At 42.0% G+C, this 14387-nt stretch overlaps 1 protein-coding gene across 2 annotated transcripts in view; it reads right to left on the bottom strand.

Annotated features, from left to right (window-relative positions):
• Positions 1-14387, bottom strand: part of WARS2 (tryptophanyl tRNA synthetase 2, mitochondrial) — an 88068-nt gene that overhangs the window by 52246 nt on the left and 21435 nt on the right. For both annotated transcript variants that reach the window (XR_003996681.1, XM_030534930.1), the window contains exon 2: positions 1610-1867. Coding sequence is in view for 1 of the 2 variants with exons in the window: in XM_030534930.1 (XP_030390790.1) it covers positions 1610-1867 (258 nt within the window). In the remaining variant the exon portion in view is untranslated. The remainder of the gene's footprint in view (positions 1-1609; positions 1868-14387) is intronic.

Consider the following 14387-nt stretch of genomic DNA (forward strand, 5'->3'; position numbering starts at 1 on the left):
ATTTTACATTTGACTTAATTGGCAAACATATATGTATATACTAATGACATTCCACAAAACTGCCTGTAGACTTGTTCAGACTAGGATGTACAAATGTGTTAGCTAACTTGAGCTAGTTAACAGTCAATTAATGAAAGTTAAAAAACGTGTGTAGACAAATTTCCAGAGCATGGTATGCTGTAAATGCGGGTTGAAAAGTTAACTAATACAAAATAAACACACCAGGAACAAGAAAAAAAGGAACCTCTGAACTGGTTTACCAAAAGAGGGTAACTAGAGCAGTGGTTCTCAACCAGAGTCCTGGAGGGCTGTGAGCAGGTTTCAGGGGGTCGGCCAAGCAAGGCCAGCCCGACTGCATGGTTCTGAAGCCTGGGGCCCTGAGCCCTGCCACCCAGGGCTGAAGCTGAATCCTGAGCAATCTAGCTTCGCAGGGACCCCTGTGGCATGGGGCCCCAAGCAACTGCCCTGCTTGCTACCCCCTAATGCTGGCCCTGGCTTTTACATGCAGAAAATAAGTTACTGTGGCACAGGTGAGCAGTGGAGTTTTTATAGCTTGTGAGATAGGGACAAGGGGGCGGGGGGTCTCAGAAAGAAAAAGGCTAAAAATCTCTGAATAAGAGAATGACTAACCCACAGTGGACATTTAATAGATAGACAACAGTCTCTCCAGGAAGGTGATTATCTGCATAAATACCTTTGTGAGGGATGCCAGATATTATAAACAGGCAGGCTAGCATGTTTAGGATCAAAAGGACCACAGTTTATCCATATCTATATTAGAAAAGTTGCATCCCCAATTTAAATCAATCTAGTTAACTTAGTGCCAGCCCCACTGCACTAAAGCAAGGGTTCAGCCAGTTTAAACCATAAGATAATTTCTCAAATAGAAATAAATAGGTTTAGTCAAAAGTTGGACTGGTTTAAGTGCATCTACATTAGAAGACTTCACTGGGTTAACTGGAGGGATTTAATATCCATTTAGTTAAGCCAGTGGAATTTTCTAATGTAGAGCAGGCCTTAGTTGTCATAGTAGTACTACTGAAGGAAGGTTATATGAAATCCATCCTACTTGAGAATCTCACTCAAAAGGGCAGGGAATTAAGGAATTCTCTAAGGTTTATCTTTTGCAGCACTTCTGTTTGACAGATGCACAGGAAACTCCAGACGAACCATGGACAAGAACCAAATTCAAGGAGGAAGATAATGAAAATTAGGACTTGTTTCCAGCTGGTAAAATTCAGACCCTGTATTCAGCACCTCTGTATCTCCACTGGTGGTTGCAAGAGTGGACTCTGCCCTTCCACACTACAAGCTTCCACTCTTGCTACCAAGACTCATTGTTTTCTAATAAGTTTGACTTCAGAGTCACAAAGTCCTAGGCTGTTTGGGAAATATATGTATCCCAGGATGGACTTTGTGATCAAATCTTTGACCTTTGCAGAGAGTTAGTGAAGGCAGGAGTTTGGACTCTAACACTGCTAAGAATTTCTAGGACAGTAAGCACAAAAGAATAACGGACTTGCACATTGCTATGTGTGCTCAGCAAAGTGCAGGGGAACACCAGATAGCCATATCTGAGAATCAAGTTTTAAATAACTGGGACACTGACCTGTGACTGCTGAAAAAGGAGGCACTTCTCTGGATTGATACCACAGGCGAGGAGAGTGGCAGTGGTATCCAGGATGCTCTGACGCAAGACCGCTGGCTCCCGTGGTACTGTGAGAGCGTGCAGATCTACAATGCTGTATAACACAGAGTTGTATTCTTCCTGAAGCCTCATCCAGTTCTGGATGGCTCCACAGTAGTTGCCAAGGTGGAGCTTCCCAGTTGGCTGAATACCTGAGAAAATTCGATCCATGCCGCTATTCTGTAAAGAAAACATTTAATAATTTATGCCATCATTGCTTTTTCATAGCTTCTTTCACCTGTGGCTGTCAGTGTTTTTCAGACATTGGTTATGCCTCACCTACTCCCCATTTCCTCCTACTCTTCATTTTGCAGTGTTTGCTGTTAAACTGGAAGAATGTATGTGATGGAGACCAGCAGGGATCTGTCCTGGGCCTGGTATTTTTAAATATTTTCATCACTGACTTCAATAATGGAGTGAAGAGAACACTTATAAAATTTGCGGATGATACCTAGCTGGGAGGAGTTGCAAGCACTTTGGAGGACAGGATCAGAATTCAAAATGATCTTGACAAACTGGTTAATGGATCTCAAACCACCAGGATAAAATTCAATAAAAAGACAATAAGGTACTACACTTACGAAGGAAAAAAATCAAATGCACAAATACAAAATAGGAAAAAAGCAGTAGTACTGCTGAAAAGGATCACTGTAGATCACAAATTGAAGACAAGTCAACAGTGTGATGCAACTGAGAAAAAGACACAGTTCTGGAACTATAATAGGACTGCCATATGTAAGACATGGGAGGTAACTGTTCTGCTGTAACTGGCATTAGTCCAGTTTTGGGCACCACACTTTAAGACAGACATGGATAAAAAGCACTGGAATAGTTTATCAAGGGAGGCTGTGGAATCCCCATCATTGTAGGTTTTTAATAACAGGTTAAACAAACACCTGTCAGGGATGGACTAGAGGTACTTGGTACTGCTCAGTGCAGGGGGCTGGCAGGAATAGATAAGGTCTTGAGGTCTATTTCCAGCCCTAGATGTCTATAATTCTATCATTTCCTCCTGCAAGGTAAGTATAATTGTTACACAAAAGAAAGATATCCTGGCTCATGACTGTCCAGAAACAGTTAGCGTGATCAGTCATTAAAACTTCCTATTGTTTACCTCAAATAAATACTGAAATCTAGAATAATTATAACCAGTCAAATTACATGTACAAACAAATGCACTGGCTGAAATTGAATTCTGTAATGACTACTTTTCAACAGAGGCAAGGGACTACATTTTTGCTCTGAATCTGTAACTTAAACTTTTTCTTTTAGCATATTAATCATACTGATACAGAAGCTCAGGATGACAGTGAAGGGAATTCCAGACATTTCTCCTCAAAATGTTCAAAGTATCAAAAGAACCTGACTTCTCATTCCAGTGACCATAAAAGGTTATCCCTATTGATGGGAAAATATTGACAGCTGTGTTCTAATAGAAAGATTAAAAAGAGTTAATATATACAGTTTGGTTAAATGACAACTAACGTTTTTGGAAAGTTCGTTTTCCTCTGTCCTGGCTCTCAGGCTGATCATTCTCTCGGGTACATTTACACTGCAAAAAACTCCCAGTGACAGCAAGTCTTAGAGCTCAGATCTACAGAGATGTTCCCACTCAGGCTGAAGCCTGGCCTCTGACACCCACCCTGATTGTTGAGTTTCAGAGACTGAGCTCCAGCCCAAGCAGAAACATTCCCAGTACTATCTGTAGTGCTGTAACGCAAGACCAAATCTGTAGTCCTGGGCTCAGTAACTTGTGTCCACATTTTTTTTTCTTTTGCACTACAGATGCACCCTCAGAAACTGAAGCTGGCAGGGTTCGATCAATTACCTCCAAACTTACCAGAAAAATTCCTCTGTACTTTGAAAATATTTAAACAATGTCATGTGAAAATACTTTTTGTAAAATTAAGGGAGTGCAAGTGTAACCTTGTTTCCAACGTTAACTATGGAACCACTATAAAGATGATTCATAACATAGGAAGTTTACATGTTAAAAGGACATCAACTTAAAAAACGTCTTTCAAACAGAAGTGTGATTATCTACTATTGTTACAAGTAACATCTAAGATTCCTATAACTAAGATAAGAATTTTTTTTCCCAGTTTTACTTTGAGGATTTGATGACTAGTTAGATGGTGAGCTTCCCATTTGTGGGAGGTCTTCTTTTTTTATAGGAAAAAAATGTGATTGTAAAACCACAAAAACAACGGGGATACTCTTGGGCAAGTGTAAAACCTGAAATTATTTTTTTTAAGTCACTAGCTTTCAAATTGACTGTGTCCCTTTAAGAACTTATTACTAATCTAAATGGGCATAATGAAATACAAAATTTTAGGCAACATTTCAAATTGGTAGTGTTTTGTTTTTTTTAAATGACCAGCAATTCAAAAGAACATTGTGATGCTGTATAAAGGGGAAGGTGACTGTCTATAATACTAATAGGGTCACCACTTTTACAAAATTGTGATAATTCTTATACAAAGTATGCTTTCTGAGGTATCACTGGAAAAGTTCTAATTTGCTGTGTACAAGTATCTTGTTATAATGTGTGTATCAACACTGTGTATGTAGTTATGAAATTTTGGCTAGGTGTTTGTAACTCAAACATCTGAGTCTAGGAAATGTCCACAGGTTAGCCCTTCAGGAATAACAAAGGAGCTATAAACAAAAGCCTCTACATGTCATCTCTGAAGACACCTTAAGCAGCATATTCCACGCAGAAGGTGGAAGCAAAATTTGCAATTCATAGAAGAACTGTTGGCCCAGCTGGTAGACAGTGGAGCTGTCTGAGCCAGCACATAAGCACTGGCACCATCTGACTCCATGATACAGCCAGGATTTTTCCAGAAGAGGGGTCAAGATATAAAAGGCAAGAACAAAGGCTCCTGACCCCCTCTTTCCCACCACATCTCTGGACTGCTGAAGTCTGACAAAGGAAATTTTGAACAAAGGACTGAGGTCCCCAATGTTATTTGGGTAAACTGTAGACTTATAGAAAACTAGCAGATATAACATCTCTGCTACAATTGTGGATTGACAAACTAAACCCTCTGTAATGTATTTTACCTGATTTAAACCTCTGAAATAACTGTCATTTTTTTTCTTAGCTAATAAAATTTTAGTTAATTTTACTAAAGTGATTGGCTAGCAGCGTTGTCTTGACCTGGTGGTAAGTGACTAGTTCTTTGGAGCCAGAACTTGATGTCTGGTGATTATTCGTTTTAATAACCTTTCATCACAGTAGTCTATTTTGTCTGTGTGGAGGCTTGAGAGCTAAGAGGATTGTCAGTGGCTTTATGATGAGCTAATAAAGGGAGGGCTTGTCTTCACTAACAGGGTAAGTTGACCTAAGTTATGCTACTTCAGCTACGTGAATAACGTAGCTGGAGTTGATGTAGCTTAGGTCAAATCACCCCAGTGTCTTCACTGTTCTGCGTCAATGAGAGACGCTCTCCCATCGACTTACCTTACTTTTCTTGGGGAGCTGGAATACCAGGGTTGACCAGAGAACACTACAATCAATTAAGCAGGTCTTCACTAGACACACTAAATCAACCCCTGCTGCATCAATTGCAGCAGTGTCGATCTCCCCGTAGTGAAGATCAGCCCTGACCCAGGAGCAGGCATATACTGCTGGTTTGGTTAAATCTAACTATAGAACCATTTTGGAGGTGTCTGCCAAGTTTTGACAGTCTGACCTAATATTGGCACTCACAGTTGTGACCCACACTAGACACCAGTGACAACCATAACCAATTTTCTTCCTACTTTTTGCTAAAAATATTCTCCTTTGCCTTCAGAATAGACTACTACTCTTCAGGTCAAGTCAATTTTCTTACTTAAAGTTAGCGCGGCAAATATAGTACTTCTAACAGAGCTTTGTCTGCAATCTTTAACACCTGGTCATAATTAAACTACTATATACTAGCAGACTGTGTTCCAAACACCATTAAATCAGTTTCCTGGGAGACCTGCCAGTAAAACAATTATTCTGATGTTACAGTACACTCTACCCAATTGCACCACTCTAATATTTTATGTTTACACAACACATTTCACCCCAAGACACTTTGCTAAAGCAAAAATAATGTATCAATGGCAAAAAACTATGTTTGTGCAGAATTAATGTTGTTTAGTGGTAAGTAGTCCCCTTGAGAAAGGCTGACTTGATTAGGCGCAACCTTAACTGAGGTCAGACTAGATAATCATAAAGGTCCCTTCTGGCCTTAGAATCTACGAACTCTGCATTTCCTGGTTTTCCGAAGTTTGAATTTTGCTCAACTCAATGGTCTGCAAGGGGATGACATGCCACCAAGCAACACTGGATTTTTTGGCACTGAATTTCCTAGACATATAGTTGGTAGGAGTTAGTAGTCATTTAGACAGTTGTACATATCATGTCTTACAATTAGCATGCTCAGTCAGCCTGTCCTCCCACCCCTCTGACCCCATCAGCCATGCTTCTGAACACTTCTCCAGCCATGCCATTGACCCAGGCAATGTGTTCCCCCCTCCTACCTGGCCCCTCCCTGACTACTATGCCATGGCCTCCCCAGTGCAAGCAGGAACCACATCTTCCTGAAGTCTTCACTCTGGGTATATAAATGCTTCTATTTCCCTTCCTTCCTCCCCTCTCTTATAACCCAACTCACATGCAATACTCGGAGCAAAGGACAACTGTGTTACAGTGGAATAGTGTTCCTGGTGTGGCTGTTTTTTGCAGGGCTTATACCTGTAGAACCCCACAATCAAATGACCTCAAATGGGGATTATAAACCTTATGTAGTAGTGCAACACTACTCAGGGGTACCCAGGGTTGTGGGGTTTTGCTATTACCTACCCTTAGCATGAGGAAACCTTGTTTGAGCCTGCTGTGGGTCAGCTCCCCACCACCACTAGCCTCTGGTAACACAAGTACTGTTTCCATTGTGGCCCTCTTTTCATTCATTCAGAAGTTGGCACAATTTTCAGCTATTGGGCTGAAGTTTTCCAGACCTGGTTTCTCTTAAAAGTTGAATTTTTGGTGGGGAATTTTTGTCTTGTAGACTCTTCCTCTCTTATCTGCCATCCCGCAGCTCACATCTCTTCTCCCATTATCAAATAATATGAAATCCCTGGGGCAACGATCGACAAAGGAACAGGCAGTCTTAACTCTTCCCATGTTTACTAGTTATATTTCTCCATGTTTGGATCACTAATGCAGGACTGCTGAGGCTTTCTAAGTCATACTGTACATAGTTCTGTACCTGGTTTTGTATTGTGTGCATAAGTGAGAGAGAGATGGTGTTAGGTTGTGAATGGTGTCCAAGAGCCTTGTTTATCTATCATGTTTAGGAAAGCCTGCATGAATAGGACAGTTAAAACACACAGTAATTACTATCATAGTTTTTATTTATTAGACAAACATCCTGGCTCAGCGAAGGGAGATAGAGTAGATGACCTCTCAAGGTCCCTTCCAGTTGTACATTTCTGTGATTCTATGATTTTCTCCTGTGAGGCAAGTACAATTCTTACATGAAATACCAGCTTATGATTGTCCAGAAATGTATGTGATGGAGTCATTACATGATATCTGTATGTGTGCACATTGGCATAGTGTGTTCACAGCTGAAGCTATAGTTGCACTTGCTCTGTGGGCAGTGGAAGAGAGGTGGCTGAATCTGAAGTGAAGTCTAGAATGACTTAACTCCTACTTCTGGGTTTTTGTGATTTGCACTGAGAGATTATGTAGTCTTTACTTCAGAGTTAAAGCTGTGTAGGAATTTCCCAGACTTTTTTTTTTAAAAAAAGGTCAGTATCAAGAGGTATTTATGTTTTCATGTATCCTGGATTATCACTAGCACCACTGGTACATATTAACCTTCAGAGATCTAAAGCTGATATCTGAAGACTAGGAAAGCACTGTGGGAGTGGGGATGTTGTTGGTGGAGGCCTGGATGGGTTAGCATGGGTGCACTAGGTAGAAGTAGTGGAGGGAGCCTGAGAAAAGAGTGTGGCTTGTGAGTTGGAAAAGTGGAGGGGAGGGGAGAGAAGCTCTGCTCTGACAAGAAAAAAGGAAGCTGTTACTTGTAACTGGACTCTGCATATTCACACTCACGGGTTGTGCCAGCTGCTGAAGCCTAGAGTGTGGAACCTCCTCCAAGCAGTGCCTGTTACAGCATTTATGTCCTCACTCCTACTTCTCTGCTCCTAAACATCCTGGGGGCAATGTTTAGTGATGCCCTCCTCTGCCTCAGTTCCTTCCATTACTGCATCAGAGAGAGTGTTCATTAGACCTCTGAGGAAGAGGGGAAGATGGGTAGGGAGTGTGACTATGCAGCATTCATTTCTAAGAACTCTGCTTACAAGTCAGTAACCTCCATTTCTTTCAAGAGTCTCCTGCATATTCTTGCTGATGGGATAGTTTGGCAAGCAGCACTCCCACCAGGAGGAGGGACCCTGTTCTAATTAAATAAAGACCGATGTACAATTCTAACAAACTGTGCATCAGTTCGAAATGTCACATCTGACATGTAATGTTTTGTGAAACTATGTAGAGTTCCAAGTGGCAGCTTTACATGATTCCTGATCAGACACATCTAAAACACGCTATGGACATACAATCTAATACTTAGAGGGGGGAGGAGAGTGCTGCTATATATAACTTTTCTGAATACATTGTTCAATCCATCTGGAAATGGTTGGAGATGATACTGCCTGATTCTGATGAGTGTCCACATATGAAATAAACAATTTAATGAAATTCCTAAGTTCTATTTAGATAATAGGATAGGGTTCTTTTAGCATCATAGAATCTCAGGGTTGGAAGGGACCTCAGGAAGTCATCTAGTCCAACAGCCTGCTCAAAGAAGGACCAATCCCTAACTAAATCATCCCAGCCAGAGCTTTGTCAAGCCTGACCTTAAAATCCTCCAAGGAAGGAGATTCCTTCACTTCCCTAGGTAACCCATTCCAGTGCTTCACCACCCTCCTGGTGAAAAAGTTTTTCCTAATATCCAACCTAAAACTCCCCACTGCAACTTGAGATCATTACTCCTTGTTCTGTTATCTGCTACCACTGAGAACAGACCAGATCCATCCTCTTGGAAACCCGCTTTCAGGTAATGGAAACAGCTATCAAATCCCCCCTCATTCTTCTCTTCTGCAGACTAAATAATACCAGGTCCCTCAGCCTCTCCTCATAAGTCATATGCTCCAGCCCCCTAATCATTTTTGTTGCCCTCCACGGGATTCTTTCCAATTTTACCACATCTTTCTTGTAGTGTGGGGCCCAAAACTGGACACAGTACTCCAGATGAGGCCTCACCAATGCTGAATAGAGGGGAATGATCACATCCCTCGATCTGCTGGCAATGTTCCTACTTATACAGCCCAAAATGCCGTTAGCCTTCCTGGCAATAAGGGCACACTGTTGACTCATATCCAGCTTCTTGTCCACTGTAATCCCTAGGTCCTTTTCTGCAGAACTGCTGCTTAGCCATTCGGTCCCTAGTCTCTAGCACTGCATGGGATTCTTCCATCCTAAGTGCAGGACTCTGCACTTGTCCTTGTTGAACCTCATCAGATTTCTTTTGGTGCAATCCTCTAATTTGTCTAGATCCCTCTGTATCCTTCCCCTACCCTCCAGCGTATCTACAACTCCTCCCAGTTTAGTGTCATCTGCAAACTTGCTGAGGGTGCAGTCCACGCCATCCTCCAGATTATTAATGAAGATATTGAACAAAACCGGCCCCAAATCATGTAAAGTGGATTCCCTAGTTTGGGAAAGAAAACTGGTAGATTTACAGTTTGATTATCATGGAATACCATCACAATTTAGGGTAACAATCTAGGGTATAGCCTGAGAACTACCTTGTTGCTATGAAAGATAATGAAAGAAGGGTGTGCCATAAGGGCCTATGCAATCCACTAACTTATCTAGCTGAAACTCTAGCAATAACAAAAGCAACCTTAATAGACAAATGAAATAATGAACACTCCACCAAAGGTTCAAGCTTTATCATTACAAGTTTATTAGGCCAGGTCTACACTACAGACCTATATCGGTATAACTATGTCGCTCAGGATGTGAAAAATACACACCCCTGAGCGATGTAGTTATACTGAAATAAACACACAACACCCCCTGCCACTCCCATGTAGATTGCTCTATGTAGACAGGAGAACTTCTCCTGTTGACATAACTATCACCTGTCGGGAAGATGGATTCACTACCCTGACGGGAGAAGCTCTCTTGCCAGTATAGTAGCATCTTAGTGAAGTGCTACAGGGGCGTAGCTGCACTGGTACAGCTGTGCTGCTGTAGTACTGTACGTGAAGACAAGCCCTTAGCTATGCCAGCACTAAACTGAGGTCCCATACAGGTACAGGATCTTTCACTGGTAGATATAGATTTGCAAGTCCCTTCAGGAATCTTTTAACTGAACCATGTGTAAATACTAATTTTTTATGTAACTATGGTTTGTCAATATAGCCACTAAGGGAACCTCTGAAAGACCCTCAGAGGCTTCAAATGTAATAAAAACTCTAAAATATATTGAAGAGAAGCCAGTTCTGGTTGCTCTGGTTTGATGCACATCCAAGTAATAAATCTCAACCATTTAAGCTGCTAACATCTACTGATCAATTGTCTTTCAGGATGCAGGGTCAGGAGCCTTGCAGAGAAGGCAGAGGCAAAGCTCCCCATCACCCAGTCATCTGGGGATGAGCTGGAAGGAGGAGACCAGACTAAATACTGCCTCCTCCATCATAGCTGGGCAGAAACCAGTAGAATGTTGCCCTACTGAACCTTCTCAGCCTGAGGATTAATTGAGGGAGAAGCTGGCTAAGGCCCTCCAGCGGATTAAATTACACCCCAGCTCCAAGGAGGAGAGCTTGGGGACTCTTGGCTTAAGGAGAAAAGTAATAACTGCCTGAATTATCCAGCTCCAGGAGGAGGGCTGGTGCTCCTGTTTAAGGAAAGACAAAACGATTGGAAGGTAACCCAGGAGGGACTGGGAACAGGGCCCAGATTGCTGACTTCAGAGAAGTCCTAAAGGCCAGAATAATCTTTTGTTTATTTGGGACTTTTGTTTGGACTTAAAGCCAAAAATGAATTGAACTCAGAGTGACCCAGACAGAGGACCCATGTGAACCATGGGAGAACCAGAAAACCTTGGGGAGGAGGAAACTGAGGCAGGGAGTGCCTGGAGTGCCACATTCAGCCAACAGGGCCGGCATACCCCGTGATACAATGGAAGGGGAGGAAAGCATACGGCAGGCCTTTTCTCCAGTGCAGAAAAAACACATCCAATATGGAGTTTCAGATTCTTCTTTTCCAGGTCAGGAAGTGTCTATACTCTTGCTGCAACCAGGTCTATATCTGGACAACTCCATATTTTGAATATCTCATGTATCACTTCCTTCTCTATAGACCAATCACGCAGCTGTACAGCCTATCTGCTCAGTGGGTCCAATAGGTTGTTTTCCTCTCCTGCAAGGTACAGGACTAATGGATAAATCTTGTGCTAAATACACTAGTCCCCTAGCTTGATTGCATAATTAAGATGAATGAGCCCCTCTCTCTGCTTGTTCACAAAGTACAGGGCAGTCGTATTGTCAGTTACCCCTGAACCAGTTTTCCTTTGATAGAAGCCAGTTAAACTGCCCTCAGCTCCAGTAGGTTTATAGGCAGTCTCTTCTCCTGATAATTCCCATGTCCTTGAACTATCAGGGAATTTAAATAAGCTCCCTAACCACTGTTGGATGCATTCAAAGTGCTTGTCATATATGAGGTTGCAGGATTGAATAAAATTTCTCTTAGAACATTTATTCCAAGTTCACCATGTCAAGAAATTTAGTACATTCGTTGGTATCGCTAGAATAATTCTATCTGAACTGGGTCAGTAGTTTAGAGATAGCCACTGCTACAGAATCCTCATTATGAGAAAGCATATGGTATGTGACATATCCCTAATGCCTTTAGGTCGATAAGTATTAGGACAAAACGACTGCCTTCTGAGAACATTGTCAAGGTTTAAGTCTCAGAAATCTGTCATCTGGCACAAAAGCCCTACCCTACAGAGAATTTAGGACTGCACCTGTGGAGTCCTCTGTGTGGTACATAACCGAGATTTCTTTATATTTATGAAGAGACCCAGGTTCTTTAGCAGAAACATGATATACTGAATTTCTCTCGGGAGTTCCTCACATGATATTGACTTCAGAAGCCAGTTGTTTAGGTATGGGTAGACAAACAAGCCTTGTATTCTCAAGTGAGCTGCCACAGCAGAGAGGCATTTCATAAAGACTGTGAGGCCATAAACAGCCCAAGAGGGAGGACGCTATATTGAAAGAAACCAGAGGTACTTGAGGTGAGTTGGTCTTACAGCTATGTGAAAATAAGCATCCTTGAGGTAGAGAGCTGCAAACCAATCTAGGAAATAAAAGGGATGTACACAGGTGTCAACAAACAGAAGCAAAAATCTTTGATAAAGATACTGATCTTTCTTAAATCCAGAATAGGTCAAAGTTCACTATCCTTCTTTGGTATGAGAAAGTAATTTGATTAAAAATCCAGGCCCCAGAATTGTTTTGGAAAACTCCTCTATAGCATCTGAGAGCAGTAGAGATTGTACCACCCATAACATCATGTGCTTATGTGAGGGGTGCCAGAACAAGGAAAGGGGATGAGGGGGCCAGATGGAGGCACAGTATTGAATTGAATTGTATACTCTTCTATAATTTCCCATATTCTTTTAGCAGATGTTATTGACATCCATTTGTTGAGAATAAGAGTTAAAATTGATGGTGGTATCTAAGTGTAGACATAGAAGGACTTAATCCCAGGGACCAAAAAGTAGATTTTGGATCTTCTAGTTTTTCTAGCAGCTCATTTGTTTTGTTGCTAAATCAACCATCCCCGTCAAAGAGCAGGATCCTCTACTCATACCCTTGTTTCAGTAGAACGAGTAGATGGTTTTAACCAGGCAGGCATTCCTATAATAATTGCCAAGGCTACTGCTCTGGCCAACAAATCAGAAGCATCAAAAAACGCTCTTAGCATATGTTTAGCCATATTCTGTCCCTCTGTCGAAATGGTATAAGCTAACTTAAGTTGGCCCTCAGGCAGTTCAAGGTGGCCACTAGGCCACACTTAAATAAAGATAACCCATCTTTTCACACAAGTGGAAATTGGTAACAGGACATTATTGCCTGATAGTTCACCACTCTAATCCCCAAGAAAGGTGAAGAAAATACAAAAAACCAAAAAGTTTCCTTCCCAAAACATCCAATTTTTAATCCTTTTTATCATATGGTGGGAAATGTCCTTGTCTACTTCTCCACCTGCTGATAGCCGTTGCTTCCACAAGCAGGATGTGAATGAAAATAAGATAATCTTTCATAGGGAAAGTGGTATAACTTAGCAGCCTTTCTGGAAATTGGTCTACACCAGCTTTTCAGCCCTTCATATTTGGCAGGCTGTAGTAACCCATGCAAAATGGGTAAAGAAAACTTGCTCTTTGATGGTGCTCTCCATATGTCAAAAAGTGGATGTGAAGAGACAATTAGCACAGCAGGCAGTTTTAGAATTCCTACCATTCTATCCACCAGGCATGAAATTGTACAGCAGTCTCTGAGGGAAGGGAAGCTGAAGTTATTCTCATGTTTTTATCAAATCAATCTGCCTCTAATTCTATGTCAAGATGCTGAAAGTTCATCTGTGGGGCTAAGTGTTCCTCCTCCTCAGAGTGTCTGGTACTACCATCTGGGATTGTTCCCTGAAGGCAGGGGAAATAGACTGATCTCGGAAACTTGAAATCATTCCACAGTCTCCTCCTGGATCCTTATTAGAAGGGAGGTTCTTCTACCACACCTAGGTGATGGTATAAATTCCCTTGCTGAATGCCATGAGGGCCCTGCAGCTCAAGGAGGCCAAACTTATCAATATCTTCCCATCCAATACTATCTTACAACTAGGAAGGTAGGGAGGTCTAAAGGTATCATATCTTGGATTACATTCCATTCCTGTAGAATAGAAACTAGGAAGTGCCTCAGGTTGTTTAAGTCTTTCCTGCTTTTTTTCCTCAATGTGGACGCAACATTGGATCTGTAGCTGAAATAACTGGAGGCACTATCAAAACTGGAATATCCATATATTTAGGGAATCTGAGGGTGTCTTGGGAAGAGGTAGAGAAGACTTTGGATAAAAGCAAGATATTTCCTCCACTCTACTTCATTTATCAGAGGAACTGATCCCAAAAGACATCTCTGAAGAAGCTTTTCTCTTCCTTTCCCTGAAGATACCTCCTGCAGATCAGCAGACCATTCCAGTTGGCGATCCATGTAGCACAGCGGTTCTCAAATTGTGGGTCAGGACTCCAAAGTGGGTCGCAACCCCATTTTAATGGGGTTGCCAGGGCTGGCTTAGACTTGTTGGGGCCCAGGGCCGAAGCCAAAGCCCAAGGATTTCAGCTATGGGCAGCAAGGCTCAGATTGGGCTTTGGTCCTCCAGCCTGAGGCAGTGAGGCTCGGGCTTTGCCTCCCCCTTGCCCCCGGAACAGCAGGGCTTGGGCGGACGCAGGCTTCGGTCCCCCTTCCTGGGGTCGTGTATTCATTTTTATTGGCAGAAGGGGGTCACAGTGCAATGAAGTTTGAGAACAGATGATGTAGTAAATTTCAACTATCATCCTAGTTCAAAAGACAGCACTGTTATCTGTTT

The sequence above is a fragment of the Gopherus evgoodei genome, chromosome 1, assembly GCF_007399415.2.
Source record: "Gopherus evgoodei ecotype Sinaloan lineage chromosome 1, rGopEvg1_v1.p, whole genome shotgun sequence".
Lineage (NCBI taxonomy): Eukaryota > Metazoa > Chordata > Testudines > Testudinidae > Gopherus > Gopherus evgoodei.